The sequence below is a fragment of the Musca domestica genome, unplaced genomic scaffold, assembly GCF_030504385.1.
Source record: "Musca domestica strain aabys unplaced genomic scaffold, Musca_domestica.polishedcontigs.V.1.1 6, whole genome shotgun sequence".
Taxonomy (NCBI): domain Eukaryota; kingdom Metazoa; phylum Arthropoda; class Insecta; order Diptera; family Muscidae; genus Musca; species Musca domestica.
Window position 1 is genome coordinate 7,283,029 of NW_026712363.1, and position 21,012 is coordinate 7,304,040.

The 21,012-nt window shown below is 34.1% G+C and overlaps 1 protein-coding gene and 1 long non-coding RNA gene across 2 annotated transcripts in view; both read right to left on the bottom strand.

The window, feature by feature from the left end:
- Nucleotides 1-216: 216 nt before the first annotated feature.
- LOC101891523 (organic cation transporter protein) overlaps nucleotides 217-21,012 on the bottom strand; it is a 31,156-nt gene continuing 10,360 nt past the window's right edge. The window contains exons 2-7 of the mRNA XM_005182264.4: nucleotides 18,893-18,974; nucleotides 1,851-2,097; nucleotides 1,694-1,797; nucleotides 868-1,637; nucleotides 629-810; nucleotides 217-551 (exon numbers count right to left, since the gene is read on the bottom strand). Coding sequence (XP_005182321.2) covers nucleotides 375-551; nucleotides 629-810; nucleotides 868-1,637; nucleotides 1,694-1,797; nucleotides 1,851-2,097; nucleotides 18,893-18,974 — 1,562 coding nt within the window. The 3' untranslated portion in view covers nucleotides 217-374. The remainder of the gene's footprint in view (nucleotides 552-628; nucleotides 811-867; nucleotides 1,638-1,693; nucleotides 1,798-1,850; nucleotides 2,098-18,892; nucleotides 18,975-21,012) is intronic.
- Nucleotides 19,981-20,793, bottom strand: LOC131805692 (uncharacterized). The gene is made up of 2 exons (XR_009343776.1): nucleotides 20,277-20,793; nucleotides 19,981-20,211 (listed from the first exon to the last, which is right to left on the bottom strand). It is a non-coding gene; the product is annotated as an uncharacterized LOC131805692 (long non-coding RNA).

Genomic DNA, 21,012 nt, shown 5'->3' on the forward strand with positions numbered 1-21,012 from the left:
TGTATGATTGAATTCTCCCACAAAAACTTTTAATTATTATGCGGAGCTCTACTAAATTAGCAAAGTGGTGTAGGGACGACTTTATGATAGTCGGCCCTGTCCGACTTTAAGGCTTTCTTTCTTTCTTTCGAGTTTTGTAAACGTTTGAGTTTATCATAAGGTTACTATTTTCTATATTAATTCATTCTATTTGCGGTAATAAAAATCTCATAGAAATTTACTTAATATAGATTTCTATTTATTCATTTACTAGTATTTATATAAAATACTTGCAATATGTACAAATGTGTTTTAAAAAAAATAAATTAAATGCTGTAAACATGCATCTTCATCAATTCCCTGTTTTTTTTTACCATAAGGCTCTCTAGATTCAGTTATATATCTTCATCACGTTCGTCTTTTCCTTTGGATTTTCCACTTAAATTGCTAGCCTCGTCCATGGTAGTGGGAAGGGATTTGTTCGCTGTTTCTGGGAAGAAAAGTGTTAAGAATCCACTAACCAATCCAAAGCTAGCAAATAATAACTGAGGAGCAAATTCGTAATAGTTGGCCTGCAATATATCAAAATAAAAGCCGAATATATATAGACTGGCTTATTTTCAAAAATTAAAATTCCACAAATACTTACCAATAAAGGGGTTTGCGGAGCAATCATTGAACCAATTCGTCCTATCATCGAGCACAGCGACAGTAGACTGTTCCGTACATTTGTGGGGAATATTTCGGATGTGAAAAAGTACAACACCTGGAAACTGCATGTAATGGCAAATTTTCCAATCAGAAACAGAGTTAATTCCGTTGCGTGACCATCTAAAAGAAAACGTATTGAATACTTGTTGTTCTCTAATACAATTGCCCTGGAATTACTTTTTCCGAAAATTATCGATGCTCCAATGCAAACGGCACATACCAACATTGAACCGCATAAAGATGTACGCCTTCCCAAGGAGTTCATAATGAATAGCGGCAGTATAAGTCCTGGTACCTGAACTAAGCCATTTAACATAAAGTTGTTGTACTTGTTGCCACCCAAGTTCACAGAGTTCAAACTCAATCCCAAGGCAATTAGCGTGTGGGTGAACCAACATAGCGAACAATTGGCTATTCTCCATGAAAATCTTTTAAACGCATTTCTTATGGGATATGTCGTTTCATTGGATTCGGCTAATTTCTCCTTATTGGACTGCACTAGCTGTTGTAAACTGCTATCGGATAGTGATCGCTTATTGACACGAGCTGCACGACGAAGTATGGCAATGGCTTGTTCCTCTTTGCGTTGACTTAACAGCCACCGAACACTCTCTGGTAGCAGAACTAGAAAAAATATATGTACGGCTGCCGGTATATAGAGAACTCTTAGTAATACTCTCCAATTTTGGAATTGTCCAGCCAAAACACCGAGTAAGGCTTCTCCGAGGGAGTAGAATATCGTTATGATGGTAGCTGCAGCAACACGTCGTTTTGGACCGACTAATTCTATAGCCAATAGAAATGATGTGGGAAAGAGAGTGCTGCCGACAACCATGTCAAGTAGCTCGAATGACAGGAACATGTAGTAATTGGGCGAAAACGAACGTATTATGCCCATTATCGAGCTTAGGAATCCACCAATTGCCAACATTGTGCGACGGCCATATCTGTAGAGGATAATTTAAATTAGTTTTTGTAAAATTAGATTAACATTCGGACATACCTATCCGCCAGTAATCCTCCCAAAGGAATTCCTATAAATTGACCGACATTATTTATGGTTCCCACCATGTTCAGTTTCCATTCTTCGGAACAGAAAAAGCCAAACTGTACACAAAAAATGATTCAGCGCTAATTCGTTACTTTATATCTCAACTTACGTCATTGGATATCGTATATTCTTCATCTCGAAACTTAAAGTCCTTGCCACATTTTTCTTGTCGTGTTGAATCAAAATTTTCTGGTACACAATATGGACTAGAAGGCACAGAAGACTGTTTTCCAATAGGGCTTTCGAATACATACCGGTGACATTGATCTGGATTAAAATCCTTGTGTGGAATTGTAAAGTTAACCCATGCTTCCCAATACTGGCTGTTCGGGCTGTCACATTGCGTTATATTACACCTGTAATGGGAATGATTATTACATTAGTTTCCGAAATTAAATGGGCTAAAATTAAAAAAATAAATGTTGCTGTCAAAAGAACCAAGTTCCTAAATGTGGCATGTCGGTCCACATTATTCACCGGAATTGTTTCAAATTTCGTATTGGAAGATCTTAATAGGTTCTACAATCTATGACAAAGAAATTATTTATGCAGTTCTACGCCATCGATTAGCCCCTTTATAAAGGCACCTTTCAATATCAGGTATCCTTATGGTATTAGATACATTATAGATTGGAATTGCTTTAAATTTAGTATTTACAGTTCGCAATGGCTACTACAGCCTATGACAAAAAATTTGCGTATGCAGGTTCTGGTCTTCCTATATCTATCATATAACGGTTTTCATTTTAACTGTTTTTTTCGACAAAATTTTGAAGTTTTTCAAGTTTCGTTCCAAATGGTGGAGGGTAATAAAAATACGACCCGGGCGGACTTAGGAGTTTTTTACTTGTTGATTTCATATGCATTCAAAATATTCGTATATAAAATTTTGAATGCATATGAAATCAACAAGTAAAAACTCCTAAGTCCGCACGGGCCTTATTTTTAATACCCTCCACCATTTGGAACGAAACAAATTCAAGAATTTAGAAAACGTTTTATAGTAATGCTTTAGAATATACAACGTGTTTTTGTTTTCAGGAGCGTAAACAAACAAATCGCTCATTCTACCATCGCGTGAACATGCCGGGTACCATGAGAAAAGCAGGAACTTGCCTAATTAATTCCGCATACTCGAAGAGTTTATCCTCGGGATTTGTTAATTATTATATCAAATGCCAAGCGTCCCAATTAAAGAATATCCAAATCTGAACCAATTTAAATATAGTTTGAAAAAAAAAACAAAATTCCGTCACACATTCCACACATCATTGACATTTGACATACATAACGTGTTTGGTGCATCAAATACATGATATCGGGCGAAAATACATATGAGAGCTATATCGGCCGAAATCGGCCGTTTATTTATATGGGAGCTATATTTAAATATGAAGCAATTTTAATATAATTTGGCAAATTGACCTTTGTACCAAATTCTGTTACACATTCCAAATTTATATACAAAGTGGAATGTCAAAAATTTATAAAGCCTTTCTTGAGCGGTTTTTTGAGTCCATGAATTACAAACAAACACACTAGCAAACAAACAATCAAACGTACAATTATTTTCCTTTTTTATAGATATATATAAATATAATCCATGCACCAAAGTTGAGTCATAAGGACATTTGTATCATATAAGCTTATGGTAACAATAAGGCCAATTCAATATGGTCAAACAGGAGGCGAATTCAGATCTCCAGCAAAAGGAGCAAATTTCAAGGCGTATTCATAAGTTGACACGGTAATTGTGTTTTTTTTTTTTTACTGTCAAAGCACAATTATTTTATTAAAAACGTATAATAAACATATATTTTGTGGCCAAAAGTTACATGTAAAACTTTAAAATGTAAAGGTTAAGATTTGTTGGGTTGATTCTTTTTGATAGATCCTATGCGACATTGTCTAATTGACCTTGAGAAAACTCATTATATATTATTTTTAATGCTATTTTTACACATTTTTGCCAAAACAGAAATATTAATATTTTTTGGATCCACTGTTCCTGTAACTGGGCTTACTGTGTCACCTTGGATAACATCCCAACATACCAAAAATACAATACAGCTTGAGAATCTATATATATATATACATATATATATATATATATATATATATATATATATATATATATATATATATATATATATATATATATATATATATATATATATATATAAATCAATTGTTGTTCGTTGGTAATGGAATTAGTTGAGAACGGCTGAACCGATTTGCATAATTTTTAGTACAAATGTTCGTCATACCCCGAGTTAGGTTTTTAAAGAAAAAAATATTGACCAAGTCTACTTTTACGCCAACTATTTCGATTTATCTAAAATCCTTATATTTGTCAAATAATGAAGATATCGGTTTTAAAATTATTACACGACATACTGTTGACTTTCCCTCCAATCCTAAGTACTTTTTTGGGGCTGAGGAACTGACACACGCCTACTTTTCAATCTATATATAAACCAATTGTTGTTCGTTGGTAATTGAATCAGTTGAGACTGGCTGGAACTATTTGGATATTTTTATTAAATGTTCGTCCTACCACGATTTAGATTTTTATGCAAATAAAAAGTGACCACGCCCAATTTTGCGCCCATTTTTTTCGATTCATCTAAAATCCTATTTTTTGCCAAAATCATGAAGATATCTGTTTGGGATCAGAGAAACTGGCCACACCTACTTCTTTAAATTTATATGTACAAAATTTAAAAAAAAAACACATCAGTTGAGAACGGCTGGGCCGATTTGACTCAAATTTTCTTATGGTTATTTTTTAATTACAGAGGAAACGTTGTTATAAAAAAAAAACTTGAGAAAAATGGCGGAACTGAAAAAAATTGACTATGATATGGAATTTTGTGTGGAATTGTTTCAGAATGCCGAAAAATCGAGAAAGTTTGCATATTTTCTATACATGCTGTTATACGGTTGCCATACCCAAATTTTCAATTTTGATTAGATATGAAAATAATCCATCCAATGAGAACCCAAAATGCAAAATTCATTGGGACTTCAATCAGTGAAATATCGAATATGAAGAGGCACTGTAATATGCGGACTATACAAAATAGTAAGAAAAGGATTCATATACTCAGAAAATTCTTCCGAACCCTTAAAAGTAACCTTAAATCATAGGTAACGTTATAGGGGCACTATGCGCTATCATCAGTAACTACACTGCGCCGCAAACAATCTTGGGGTTTGGAAATTTTTTTTGCCCTTGTTTGGCATTTTTCAATGTCAATGTTTCGGAGTAGCGCTCACATAAAAGTACCTCCTACCTATTTCGATGGTTTTGATTATATTTTCGAATCGCTTTGACTTATAATGTGTGTTTAGGCCACTTTGGGGGTAGAGAACCATCTTACATGGGCCTATTATAAACAGTTAATGTGTACTTTTTAATATATATGCTATATTATTTAGGTTTTTAACTCTCTTTAACTCTTTAAAAGAGTCATCATTTCTAAAAATTATGCCACTTATGTGAGCCAGATTTGTGAATTATTATGCTTTAAAAACTATGCATTAAAGACTAAAACTACGGGCCGGCAACGCGGACTGGGCCAGCTAGTAATCATGTCATCACAATTTTTTTAACAATGCTTGAAAAACACTCAAGTTGCACAATGGCCATCAATGAATGAAATGTGTAAAATAATTAAAAAATAAATGTTTTCTACCATTACACAAATAAACTTAATATATTATTATTTTCGTAAGCTTATTCTCAAATTACAAGTATAAGCTTACAAATTCGATTATTCTATATTTGTTAAACAAACATTTTTCCATTGTTTTCTCTAGCTTAAGGCTTATACTCTTAAGCTTGTTGTAATATTATTCTCAGAGTATTTTGGTATGTGGGGTTATGTCTGTGAACACCGGCAAGAAAATGATGCGTTTTACAAATATTTGTAATTTTTTTTGACATATAAACAATTAAATTAACAATATAATTAACGTGTTGTATGAAAACACAGGCGTATTAAATAAGGTCACACAAATGTTTGTTTTGAGAAAATATTTTGTGTAATTTTATAAGTCAACGATTATTAACCACATCCTGACACCACAACATAAGAGAAGAACAAAAAAAACGAGACTTGTCTTGCCGTTTTTCTTTGTCTCATCAACGTGTGGGGTTTTATGAGGATCAATTTTCATTTTTTCTCTGAGACAAAAAGGTGAGCATATAAAATCATTAAAACTTAATTTTAATATCAAAATTGTGAAAGTTCTTTTTTATAATATTTCACCGGTTCGATCAAAGTTTGGAGGATCAAAGTTTGAGTTTATAAATCAGAATGCAAGGAAAAATTATAAAACTTTGAGATAAAGTTTTTTTATTATATTATTGTCTCAGGTTTTTGTTGTGCACGACGAAAGCTATAGCTTTGTTTCAGAATATAAATGGTTTGAAAGATATGAGTCACACAAAAGATTTCTTCGACATAAATTCTCCAAATGTTGGGGGCCCTAATAACAAAAGTTTATGAGATAAAGAAAACGTGTCTTCACTTTCAGTATAGGGTAATAATTTTTAATTAAGAAGAAAAAGCTAAGAAAATGTTTCACAATTTCGTTTGTATATCAAATTTGTAGTGCCACGAAATATTCGTCGAAATACAATAAATAATTTATTCATGATCTGGATAAAACTCCATGCCCTTTTATGTCTGAAATCACAATAGAGCTTGAAATATAAGAGATATAGCTCTGAAAATTTTCACAGACATTGGTATTGCGGTTTATGTTTAGTTATAGCCCCCATATGACGGTAACGCGCGATTTTCTTTTCGGATCTTTTAATGTTTTTGACTTAATTTCCAACCCAAATATTTTTAATTGAACCTTCGCGTTCTCTCCATTCTTGGGTTAAGGAGTTCTATCCACATGCAATGGTTTGGCAACACCGAGTGCATACAAATATGCGGTCAGCATAAAAGGAAAGGTAGAGGTTAAACAGTTCCTCAAATATTACACCACCTTGTTCCGGAATTCTATAAAATACAGCCGTCCACACACATATAGTTCATTATTCAAGGTTTCAGATTTAACCGGAGGGTAGTGGCGTAGTTGACTGTGTATGAAATACCTTTGATAAGTCTACGGATACCAACACTCTTCTATGTTACGACTTGTTCTGGTTTAGTCCTCAACTAATGTGTATGTGATTGTATCATACGAAGCGGGGCTCGGCCTATTTTCCAGAACTAGGGAACGATATGGGAGGCTAATTGCAGGTTGTGAGCATTTGTCCCGTCGTGTCCAGCTTTTTCCATTAAGATCCCATCCAGAACTAACGTTTGGATGTCATAGACTTTCGGATAGCATATGCAATATCCGACCATTATAAACAGTGACGGTACCTCCTCAAAGGAAAGGGATCTAATACGACGTAGTGTTTTTCATTTCGCCCTATCACTTTGGGGGTTTTCATATACTCTGCCAACGCTGACCCTCTCTGAAAATTACTTACAACGGAATCGCAATACTCACGCTGGCCACTGAAATCCTTTAGTATATTCCGATTATTGTTCCAAAAGATTTGCGTCTTGTAATACGTTCACATTGAACAAGAGAGTTTAAGAGGAACGATCGTTCCTGAACGCTTTCATTGAGGTTTGTTTCGTGCACGAAAATATTCCTCCGATTCATAAAATTCATTATCTCACCTGTCTTACTTCTGAGCCATTGCAAGTTAACTGCCATAGTAATTGAATTGTAAAAATGATGCACAATAAAAAAGTGGACAGCAACATGTGGCGTGAGATGCTGCAGTAGAGGTTGCTGTTCAGGAAGCTGCTTGAGTTCAATCTTATAATTATAATATAATTTTGAAATAAAACAATCTAGTCCTACTATATTCGATTCAATTTTGTGGAGAAACCCCAAAATTCAATTCAAGTTTTGTTGGTTTTTCGCAATTTAACAAATTTGTGAAAATATGTTAAATAAACGAAACCAATTGTTGCATGTTTAAAAAGTCTGTTTGACATAATAAGAAAGAGTTGCATTTTCCTAGTTTCCTTGAAGTTGAACAACCTTTATTATTGAGCCGTGATTATCACAATAATTAATTTATTTCACAATTATTATACCCTCCACCTTGGAAAAGAGGGTATATTAACTTTGTCATTCCGTTTGTAACATCCCTAAATATTCGTCATAGACCCCATAAAATATATCGATTTCAAGGTCGATTTAACGATGTCCGTCTGTCGTTTGAAATCACGATACAGCTCAAATTATTTGACGTAGAGCATCAAAATTTAGAAAAACAATTTGTATTGTGTCTAGATTGTTGGTGTTGAAAATGAGATATATCGGTCCACGTTTTGGTATAGTCCTCATATAACGGTACTTGTCGATATTCGATATTTTGGTGATTTTTGCCACATTTTTCCACGGATTTATCTACAAATTGATATTTGTAGTTCATAATGGGTTCTAGTTTCGGCGGCAGAACATTGAATATTTAGTTTCACGTTTCCCTATAGTGGACATATAATGATACCCACCGATATTGGGTATGTTGATAATCCTAATCACATTTACACACATAATTGTTTCATATTTGGTATTTTATAAGATTTGATGACAGTCCTTAAGGTATAAAATTGTCCACAGAGGTTCCCGATTTGGTATGCCCCCATATAACGGCCTCATTCACTTTATGTTTTTTTGATAAGTTTAACTGCATTATCCAAACGGTCTTACTGGTATATGAAGTTTAAACTGAAACACTTCAGATGCTTTTATATTAAAATGTTTCCTTTACCCTAAGGTGGAGGGTATTAAAAGTTTGGCCCAGCCGATTCCGCGTAATTTCTATCATGTTTCTGCCACAATTTCTGACTGAATGAGTCCCAGTTTGACATTTTGGAGCTTATTTCGTATAGACTTACAACCCAAACCTGAGTTGAGGATTTTAAATTCAATAGAATACAAAACGTTCTTCTCTGACCACACTTGGGGTACACTAATGTGGGGACTATTCTTAAATAAATGTCAATGTGGACAATTATCTGTAAGATGATTATCTACCCCAGAATAGCCTAATACAATTTTTTAGCCAAATCAATTGATGAATGTGGTCAAAACCAAGATGGGCCATACTCCGAAAATTCAAAATTGTTTGCGAAGAGGTTTTCTACCCCCTTAGAAACGAAGGTGCCATATAAGGGCCAATGGATGAAAAAAGTGGCCAAGACCCCGAAAATAGCTTAAATCATAAGATGGTTATAAAAAACGTGATCAGTTTTTGCAAGGATCGTTTCTTCCCATATCACCAACATTTGCCGAAATTAGTATGATTAGTATCCATATCATGACCTGCAAAATTCAATTTAAGGTATCGTGAAAGTTTAGAAGAATTTCTGAAAAGATATAAATCCTTTTCTTACTTCTATTTTGCGCCCTTTATATTCAGTATTTCACTGATTGCAGTCCCAATGAATTTTGCATTTTGAGTTCTCATTGGACGGATTTTAGTCATGTTAAAGAAGTAGGTTGGTCCACGTTTCGAAATGAGCCCCACAACGCTTTGTCGGTTATTTTTGTTTGTTTAAATGTGTTCGTATTTTTCAGCTGAAGCACGATGTAGATCCTGGACTTGAAAGCTAAATGCCAATTTCAAACATGAAAGATCGCCATTTAACATCGTATTGCGTACTATTTTATTTTTGATGTTATTCATTCAGAATTCAAAACAATAAAAAATTTAGACTTCTATATAGTTGTTATATTGAAAAAAAAATATCAAGCCAAAAATATTTTTTCATTCATTCATTAAATTTTATAATCAAAAAAAAAATCCATTGAAAATTCTGTTAAAATCTTTAAAATACCTAATATCGGAAGGTGCCGATATATGGGGGATATATACAAATCTATGTCTGCGCTGTGCTAAACCCTAACATAATGCAATATTCCGTGTCGATTGGTTTTTAATTGTGACCTGTAGAGCCTCTTCAAGATCAGGAATGTTTTAATTTTTGGTCTATTTGATCGCCTAAATATATATATTGAGAAACAATAGTCTTCAATTCTGACCCTAATGCTATCCACATGCTAAATTTCTTGAGAATCGGACGATAATTTCTACTTGAATATAATAATCCAGAAACATGGTGTTATAAGGTGAAAAAATATTACCAAACAAATTTTCACGCGATTTTCTTATGTTTTGTCCTTTTCTGACAAGAAGCCATTCCAGTCCGTTCTTGACCACACCTACTTTTTAATCTATATATGAACCAATTGTTGTTCGTTGGTAATTAAATCACTTGAGAAGGCTAGAACTATTTGTATATTTTTTTAAATGTTCGTCCTACCCCGATTTAGATTTTTATGCAAAGAAAAAGTGACCGCGCCCAATTATGCGCCAATTTTTTCGATTTATCTAAAATCCTAATATTTGCCAAAAATCATGAAGATATCTGTTCCACAGTTAATATACGACGTAATCTTGACTCTTTCCCTTATCTGCTTGGAGTCGGAGGAACTCGCCACACCTACTTCTTTAAATTTATATGTAAAAATTTTGAAAAAGTATAGTAACACATCAGTTTAGAACGGCTGGGCCGATTTGACTCAAATTTTCTTTTCGTTAATTGTAATTACAGTTGAAATGTTGTCATGAAAGAAAATTTTGAGAAAAATCGCGGAACTGAAAAAATTGACTGTTCTACTATGATATGGAATTTTGTATAGAAATGTTTCAGAATGCCTTTTGGAATTGAAAATTCTTATTGTAAAAGGGCGATAAAAGAATACGACCGAATGGCTTGACTGTTGATTCAATTCTCGATCCGGCTCGAAGGACCAAATGTAAAAGGGCGATAAAAGAATACGACCGAATGGTTTGACTGTTGATTCAATTCTCGCCCTTTTACACTTGGTCCTTCGAGCCGGATCGAGAATTGAATCAACAGTCAAACCATTCGGTCGTATTCTTTTATCGCCCTTTTACATTTGGTCCTTCGAGCCGGATAGAGAATTGAATCAACAGCCAAACCATTCGGTCGTATTCATTTCTCGCCCTTTTACATTTGGTCAATCGAATTAGCGACCACAAAACGAAAATAGTAGGAGTTTCCCCCGCCAGTGGTAAGAGACTCACTACAAGCAGAAGTAGCTATTCTTCAAAAAAGAGGAGAATAGCAACCAGTAAAAGCCGTTGAGGGATAAAATTATAAAGAGCCATAAAGGCAAAATTTAAAAATATATATTTAAAAAAACCTGCGGACCAAAGATGAACCATTCGGTTGATTTTCTTTTCTCACAATTATTTTTGGTATTTCGAGCCAAATACAAAGTTTTGAAATAGCACCCTAACGAAGGGGTCGTGTTTCTTTTCTCACAGAAAAAAGGATAGAGTTGACTTTTTTACACTTATTGAAAAAAAAAAAACAAGAAAAAAAGCTGTAAGTTCGGCCGGGCCGAACTTTTAATACCCTCCACCATTCTGTTAAAATCTTAAAAATACCGAATGCCTATACGACGACGTAGACCTGCATAGGCAACTTTTGTCATAAGTTACAATACTTAAATGCGAAACTTGAAGAAAAATCTGTTTATAATGTAGCTAAAATCATCAAAATACCGAATATGGTGGATACCGTTATATGGGGGTTATACGAAGGCGTTGACCTGCACAGACAATTTTCTGGCATGGGCTGAAGTATCCATTACGAACTTCACATGCGAAATTTGAAACAATCCCGGTAAATAATGTCGCTAAAATCATCAAAATACCGAATATCGGGGGGTACGGTATATGGGGGCTATACGAATACGTGGACCTACATGGCCAATTTTCTGTTTTATGCGGTAGTATCTATTACGAACATCAAATACCAAATTTGGAACGATTCCGTTAAATAATGTCGCTAAAATCATCAAAATACCGAATATCGGGGGTACCGCTATATCGGGGCTATATGAAGACGTGGACCTACATGGCTCATTTTTTGACTTAGGATGTAGTATCCATTACGAACTTCAAATACCAAATTTGAAACGATTCCGGTAAATAATGTCGTTAAAATCATCAAAATACCGAATATCGGGGGGTACCGTTATATGGGGCTATACGAAGACGTGGGCCTGTACAGATAATTTTCTGTCTTAGGCTGTAGTATCCACTACGAACTTCAAATGTCAAATTTGAAACAATTCTGGTGAATAGTGTCGTTAAATTCAAATTTCGGTGAATAATGTCGCTCAAATCATCAAAATACCGAATATCGGGATGTACCGTTATATGGGGGCTATATGATAACTTGGACCTACATGGCCCATTTACGAACTTCACCTGCCTACTGGCAAAATATACATGTGTGCAAAATTTCAGCCTTATATCTCAATTTCTTCGAAAGATAGCGTGATTACAACAGACAGACAGACAGACAGACGGACAGACACACAGACAGACAGACGTGGCTAAATCGTCTTAGAATTGTACGCTGATCAAGAATATATATACTTTGTTGGGTCTGACATGAGTATTTCGAGGAGTTACAAACGGAATGACAAAATTAATATACCCTCCATAGTATGGTGGAGGGTATAAAAACCGAAAAAATTAAGAAAATTTGCATATTTTTTTATACATGCTGTTATATGGTTGCCATGTCCAAATTTTCAATTTTGATTAGATATGGAAATAATCCTTCCAATGAGAACTCAAAATGCAAAATTCATTGGGACTTCAATCAGTGAAATACCGAATATGAAGAGGCACTGTAATATGCGGACTATACAAAATAGAGGAGTGAATTGAAAATATAGTAAGAAAAGGATTCATATACTCGGAAAATTCTTCCGAACCTTTAAAAGTAGTAATCATATTACGATAAAGCTTTAAATTTGATACAGTCCTAGGGGTTACATGAGGAATAATTTGTACAAAATATGTATCAGGTTGGTGTACATTGTGAAATAGCCCCCCTCAAGTGATATAGCCCCTTTCAAATTCCTCATATGTTGGTAATTTGAGATTTTAAGAATAAATTCTTTCAAATAATTATAAGTATAGGACCATGATTCATTATAACTCTTATGTGAAGGTATTCGGTGACAAGTCACATTTTTCAATTGATTTGGCCCTTATTTGGCATCTAGCTTCTGGTAGAAGACCTGTTCGCGAAAATTTTTTCAACGTCAATGTTTCGGAGTAGCGCTCATATAAAAGTACATCCTGATTTTACCTATTTCGAGGGTTTGATTATATTTTCGAATCGATTTGGCTAAAAATGTGTGTTAAGGCTACTTTGGGGGTAGAGAACCAACTTACATGGGCCTATTATAAACAGTTTATGTATACTTTTTAATATATATGGTACTAGCTGGCCCGGTCCGCGTTGCCGGCCCGTAGTTTTTGTCTATTATGCATATTTGTCAAAGCATAATTATTCACAGATATGACTGATATAAGAGTTCACGTACTGGTCGATTAAAAGTGTTTTAAAATACCTGCACCCATATTAAGGCTGTGGGCTTCAAATGCGTGGATGTGCTATACAAATCTATTAAAAGTATATATCAATCTTATCCCCATGTAAGGGATCAAATTAATTTTTAGTATGGTAAAAATCGTAGCAAAATTTTCAAGTCAAATGAGCAGTAATTTGGAATTTACTGTATTTTGTACACCTCATAATTGAGGGCTGAATGATTTAAGAATAGCCAAATTTAATTGCTTTTTTAAACCCATTAGCACCTTAGGCTGTGCATTAGAGTCCTCATAGGTCCCCCTAACAATGTCGGTCTGTTTGCACGCCAAAAGGTGGACTTGAGGGGGTACAATTACATGGAGAAAATTCTAAAATTGGTTTTTGTGTAAGATTTTCACCTTTGAAATATGGTAAAATCAGGAGGTACCTTTATATGGGCACTACTCCGAAACATCAAATTACATTAAACAATTGCTTCTACTCCTTATAACCCAAGATGACAAATAGAGGCCAAATCAAAAATGTAGCAGAACAACATAGTATGTCAAACTAAAAAAAAATTTTCGCGTGATTTAAATGAGTAAAATAGTTTTATCCACCTCATAAATTAGGGCAGAATGATTTCAGAATAGTCAAATATAATTACTATTTTACACCCATTACCGTAATATGGGAATTAATTTTATTTTATTTGCCATTAAAACTGTAAGTTGGAGACCCCATAAAGTCCATATTTTTCATCATAGTATAATTCAATGAAATGATTCAACAAATAATCGGTCCCGTGCTACTTTCTTATATTTGTAATGTGTTCACGTTTCCACAATTTATTTCATATAGATGTACATCCCAAATCTACGATCCCAACCAATATTCACTTGGGGGTTACAAATTCAATAGAATACAAAATTTTCTTTTCCGACCACACATTAGATGTGAAAGTGGACTTGGGGATACTCCAATGTGGGGACTTTACATGAATAAATTTATATGTGGCAATTATCTGTACGATGGTTCTTTACCCCAGGGTAGCATAAATACAATTTTTAGCCAAATCAATTGATGAATGTGGTCAAGACCAATATGGGCCCTACTCTGAAAATTTCACATTTTAGAGAACCTCTCTACCCCCTTAGAAACAAAGATGCCAAATAAGGGCCAAAAAAAATGAAAAGAGTGGCCAAGACCAAAAATAGCTTAAATCATACGATGGTTATATAAATATGAAATCGGGTTGTACCCTTATCCGTGAGTTATGCTAAAGCGATTTAAGGTATCTTGAATGTTTGGGAAGAATTTCTGGAAGGATAGAAATCCTTTTCTTACAAAAGTCCCATTCGCTCTACTATTTTGCCCCCTTTATATTTGGTTTTTTACTGATTGTACTCCCAAAGAATTTTGCAGTTTAAGCTCACATTGGACGGATTATTGTCACATGAAAGAAGTAGGCTCACGCTTTGAAATAAGCCCCATTAGGCTTTTTCGGCCATTTTTGCTTGTTTAAATGTGTTTGCATCTTCCAGCTGAACCACGATGTAGACCCTGGAGTTGAAAGGTAGATGTCAGTTAACATCCTATTTCGCACTTATTTCATTGTTTTGGTGAAAAATTGTATATAGTAAAAAGTTATTCTTTAGTTTGTTCACAAAAAATCCACTGAATTCAATATGATAATACAAATTGAAGAAAATTGACAAAAAAGAATAACAAATTGAAAAAATCTTTAATTTGTTCGCTGATTTTTTATAGCAAATGTTTAGAGATCCTTACAAAGTTTGTCAATAGAATGTACTATTATTTTAAAATTCGATTCCATTGAAATTTTTTTTTCGATTTTTTCACGATTTGAGAATGTTTGCAATGAGATCTCTTATTCATGATTTTTAGTGATTTTGAAAAGGTAATCATCTTTTAACTTTGGTGTGACAGCGTTAAATTATTTCGATATCATCTGTTCCGTTTAGCCACCACATAATTTGGTACTACACTTCCATGTAACCTGCCATCGATTTCAGTACTTAAGAAATCAAGTCAATTAAATAAATTGGTATTAATATTCGAATTCAAAAATAAAATATAAAAAACACTACAAATGTACATTAGAAAAAAGTAAGTCGAAATGGAAAAAAATCATGCAAAATAAAACATTACTATTGTACATTTGAAAAGTCAAAATGAAAATGTTAATATATCACATTTTTACTCGATTTTTTTGGATATTATCCTTTTCGGAGAGGAGACAATTCCGAATTTGTGTGAATCATTAAAATCAGTTCAGCGGTTCTTAAGTTATAAGCGTAGTAACTAACACAACTTACATTTATATATATAGATATAAGGGTTTTAACTATCAAACTAAAACCTCTTACTGAAAAATAGGATCAGATTTTTTGAAAGACGTATTTATTTATATTTAATGGAGTCATCATTTATGCTAAAAATTGTGGCAATTACGTGAGCCAGATTTGTGAATTATTATGATTAAAAACTATGCATTAAAGACTAAAACTACGGGCCGGCAACGCGGACTGGGCCAGTTAGTTATATATGAGATTGTAGATATTTTGCTGTATATGCGATATCTTGGATATGAGCATCAACGTAACGGTCATAAGTGACACATTTGTGCATTTGTAATTTTACTTTAGAACTCCAACTCCATGCCAAGTTTCGTGAGGATCGGACTATAAATGCGAACTGTAGAGTGACATACGGATGGACGGCACACATAGCTAGATCGACTCAGCACGGCGAGATAGGAAGATCCATATATACTTTCCTATGTGGGAAACCAATATTTCGAGGTGTTACATAATTTTTGACCCAACCAAACTTATAATACACATAGTGTTGTAGGGTATAACAAGTTAAAAGTCAAAAATTAAGAAGTTAAAAAGCAGTAAGTTCGGCCAGGCCGAACTTTGAATACCCTCCACCATTTGGAACGAATTTGGAAATAAAATCCTTAAAAAATTCTGTTAAGATTGAGCAAAATTTTAGCCTTCTATCTCAATTCGTTCGAAAGATAGCGTGATTACACAGACAGACGGACATGGCTAAATCGTCTTAAAATTTTACGCTGATCAAAAATATATATACTTTGTTGGGTCTGACATGAGTATTTCGAGGAGTTACAAAAGGAATGACAAAGTTAATATACCCTCCATAATATGGTGGAGGATATGAAAACATACACACATAATGTTGGCGTTGAAAATAGATTACTGTGATGACGCATGTTCAACTTATTAAGGCAAGCTTAAACATTGTATAGAAGTCATGTATAAGTTTAAATGAATATATTTGTATCATACGTATATAATATAGTATGTTATAAATACAAGTTATTAGGTGCAGTGTTTATTTTAAGGTAACAAACAGTTGGACAGCTTAAAGTCATAAAAATGCTAAAAATAAAAAATAATTTTACAGGTGACTCTAACACAATGTTTAAACTTGCAAAATTAACAAAATAATATCATTTGACAAATGTTTTTTATACCCTCCACCATAGTATGGAGGGTATTTTAATTTTGCCATTCCGTTTGTAACACCACGAAATATACATTTTACACCCCACAAAGTATATATATTCTTGATCAACATAAAATTCTATATCGATTTATCAATGTCCGTCCGTCTATCCGTCCGTCCGTCTGTGAAAATCATTCTAGCGAAATGAAGTATGTTGATAAAAATTTACTCAAATGTGTATTAGTCTGCAGGACTTTTGGTATTGAAAATGGGCTATGTAGGTCCACGTCTTCGTATAGCCCCCGTACAACTGAACCCCTCGATATTCGGTATTTTGATGATTTTAGCGACATTATTTACCGGAATTGTTTCAAATATGGTATTTGAAATTCGTAATGGATATTACAGCCTCAGACAGAAAATGAGTCATGTAGGTTCACGTCTTCGTATGGCCCCTATAACGGTACCCTCCGATATTCGGTATTTTGATTATTTTAGAGACATCATTTACCGTAATTGTTTCAAAATTGGTATTTGAAGTTCGTAATGGATACTACAGCCTCAGACAGGAAATGGGATCCACGTCTTCGTATAGCCCCCATATAACGGTACCTCCCGATATTCGGTATTTTGAAGATTTTAGCGACATTATTTACCGGTATTGTTTCAAATTTGGTTTTTGAAGTTCGTATTGGATACAATACAGGAGATTGTTTGTGCAGGTTCACGTTTTCGTATAGCCCTCATATAACGGTACCCTCGATATTCGGTATTTTGAAAATTTTAGCGACATTATTTACCGGAATTGTTGAAAATTTGGTATTTGAAGTTCGCAATGGATACCACAGCCTAAGACAGAAAATTCACTATTTTGATGATTTTAGCGACATTATTTACCTGCCAGAAAATTGTCTGTGCAGCCTATGCCAGAAAATTGTCTGTGCAGGTCCACGCATTGTACCTCTCTATATTCGGTATTTTATTTATTTTAGCTACATTATAAACAGATTTTTTTTTTCAAGTTAAGCATTCGAATATTATAATAGCTTATAACAAAAGTTGCCTATGCAGGTCCACGTCGTCGTATAGACCCTAATATATGGCTATATTCGGTATTTTTAAAATTTTAACAGAATTTTTAATGGATTTTATTTTTTGAAAACTACCAAATTTGTACCAAATGGTGGAGGGTATTCAAAGTTCGGCCCGGCCGAACTTACAACTTTTTTACTTGTTTTTTTTTTTTTTTAACTGTCAGCGTTACTTCGCGTTATCGGTCGTTTTTTTCCATCACACAAGTTAAACACATGTATTCATGTGAATGCTACCAAAATATGTCGAACGTACGAAATTTCAAAATCGAACAATATCTATTTTTGTGTTGAATATAGAATTTAATAGTCTTCGATCCACATCGCACTCGTGATCTTTTACAATTTGTTTTTAGAGGATAAAGATGCCGGAGAATTTCAAACCATAAACAATATTTACTTTTTTGCTACAAAATACAAGTACATTCCCAAGGAGGAAACTTTCATTTTATTTCTGAAAGTTGGATGTTGCCATTAAAATACCACGAGATTACCGTATAATTTGCTTTTTTACTCCAAGGTAAATATCGGGCATTCTGCATATAACAATAGTTTCAAATCAGTTTTTGGATGAAGTGGAATCTTCCCTAGTCAAAATGGATCACTATAAACATTTTAATATCAATAATATACAAAACTTACTTTACTTTTTACACATTTCCAAAACAAATTTCATTCAAGAAATCACAAAAATATCCATAAGCACACAATTCTTAAAGAAATGTTTTTATTAATTTTTGTATATTTTAGCATTGGACTCTATTTTTTTACCAGTGCACTATCACTATTAATTTAGAAGAATGCAATAAAGTATATTATAGCATACGTAAAGACTGTCGAAAGAAGTTAATACAGTTGGATAATTAGACTTCGAGTAGTACCGTGTACTCCCAGTGACACAAAGTGTGATGTTGGGAATATAGTTCAATAATCACTTGTACAGATAGTAGATAAAACGAAAACGTGCAAGATGTAAACCTAACCTATTTCAAAACAATGCAATCACGTCACAACAAAACTCAATATACCTTAGTTCGAAATCATAAATAAAGTTCACCGATTAATATAATCTAAACAAATGGAATGTTATTAACTTATCAAACACCCACCTGTATACTACTGGACTGGCAGTAAAAACATACGAAATGGACTGGAAAGCATTGAAGATCATCGGTATGCAGAGCAGAATGTAATTTGTTACATTCAGCCTACTCGGCGTTATGGTGGGGTTCCGCACTAGCTCAGGAGGGAGCGGTTAATCCAGGGGGTTCTCAACCCTGCCACCATCAACCCTAGGGAATGAACACTTAAATAATTGTACTGGAATAAACACAAACACAGAAAAACTGAAAACAAACATACACAACATACTCCTATGACACAGGAGCTTGATATTATTGCTCCCCCACTATGCCCACCCATCCTTGACCCTTTAGTCCAAATACACTCAAAAAATTTAAAAAGGGCCCCAAAAAGCCACACACACTCACTTACAACGCCTAACCTCCTCTCTCACAAATAAAATTTAGCACAACATATTATTTCTTTTGACAATTAGACATTAAGCTTATTTATTAGAATCATAATCGTTCTCTTAAAACTAATTTCAACACGAACACATAAAAAAAACTGGATTATTAATACCCGAACGAAAAACAAAAATTGTGAGTCAATACTCAGATTACCTTTTTTTATTACCCTGCTAGAAGCGCCAATTTTGGCCAATACAAGTACTTTAAATTTCTGCCTAAAGGAGCTCACTTAGACAAATCTTTTGGGCATTTCAAATCCTTGTCCCAAACAACAAAATCAAAACTTTCTAGCTGTAAAATTTTGAGGCAACCCTACACTCACTAACAATAAGATTTAATGGGCATTAATTTTCCTCACATTTGTATCTTAAGCACTATTTATCTAACTACAAACACTACGTTTAACTTATATACTAAACTACACACTAACAAACAAATATTGTTTTAGCTTCTTTTTTTCTTTTGGTCAAATTCGGACTAATTGATGAATTTCATATTTTTTTCTTTTTTATTTCAGTGGTGTTTCCGTCAAAGGAAAAGGAACTCCATATGACTTTTTTCAGCGGGATTTGGCTTTCTTTCTTTTCTTTGGTAAGTAACTTAAATTTTGAATTACATTACCTTCACAACGGCATACTTAGGCAACTTTTTATCTTCTTTTTACAGATTTTTATGTGGGATCTACTGGTTAGCTTCCCGGATTGGTAATGTTGCCTGTTCCAAGTGTTATCCACTGGCAGTTTCCCAGGTCTTTTGGCCGTTTCCAGAACCTTTTCGTTGCCTGGAACCCCTGTGCCGCACCTGGCGATACAAAAATAATTGTTGGGGATGCCCGCTTCTTTTTCGTCCAAGTCGGATGGCGTTGTCCAATTGTGGATTTATGCGCGGCGTTATTCCTAAATAGAACACAAAACTTAACACAACACATCCGACATAACATCACTTACAAATCAACACTTACAAATTGTTTAGATACGCCACACAAATAAAACAATAAAACACACAAATTGTAACTGCCAATTTAGTATTTCCTTTTTCTATTCACAAAAAAAAACATTTAAAAATTGACTGAACTGTTTCTGTTCCACACCACTTTGAAATAATGGCGCTTTTAGCCCTCTCTGTGCTTTATATACGGCCACCAAGGACGCTCAACCAAACTTTCCCTCTTTTCCAAGATTTTCCCACAATTTCCCTGACATTTATTATTTACCTTTATCAGGTGTTCTACCTACCCACTATTATCCCCAGTGTTGTATTTTTGCAACACGTCTCTCATGTTGTACAATACACAACATGAAACTTGGCATCACTTTTTAAAATTTAGCCGGCCGCCCTGCGTATCCGGTTCTCTTTTTTGGCTGGCGTTCAGCACGTTCGGTGCATTAAATTGCACATTACAAAAATTTTACAATGAGGATGAACGCAACAAAACTTCACCACTTTAGGAAAAAATTAAAAAAAAAGTGGTGATGTGCGTGAATCCTTACATCCAGTCGTAGACGGAATATAAAATTGTGGAGCTAAGTAAGTTTCTCCCTTTTTTTTTCGTCACCACCATTTCGCGTGGAATGACTACGCGACCAAACCAAATTTCTTGTGTTTAATTTTATTCCTTCGGACAAAGGTAAGAATTCCCTTTTATAATAAATTCCCCCCCCCCAGAAATATAATCAATTTATATTCTTTTATTACAG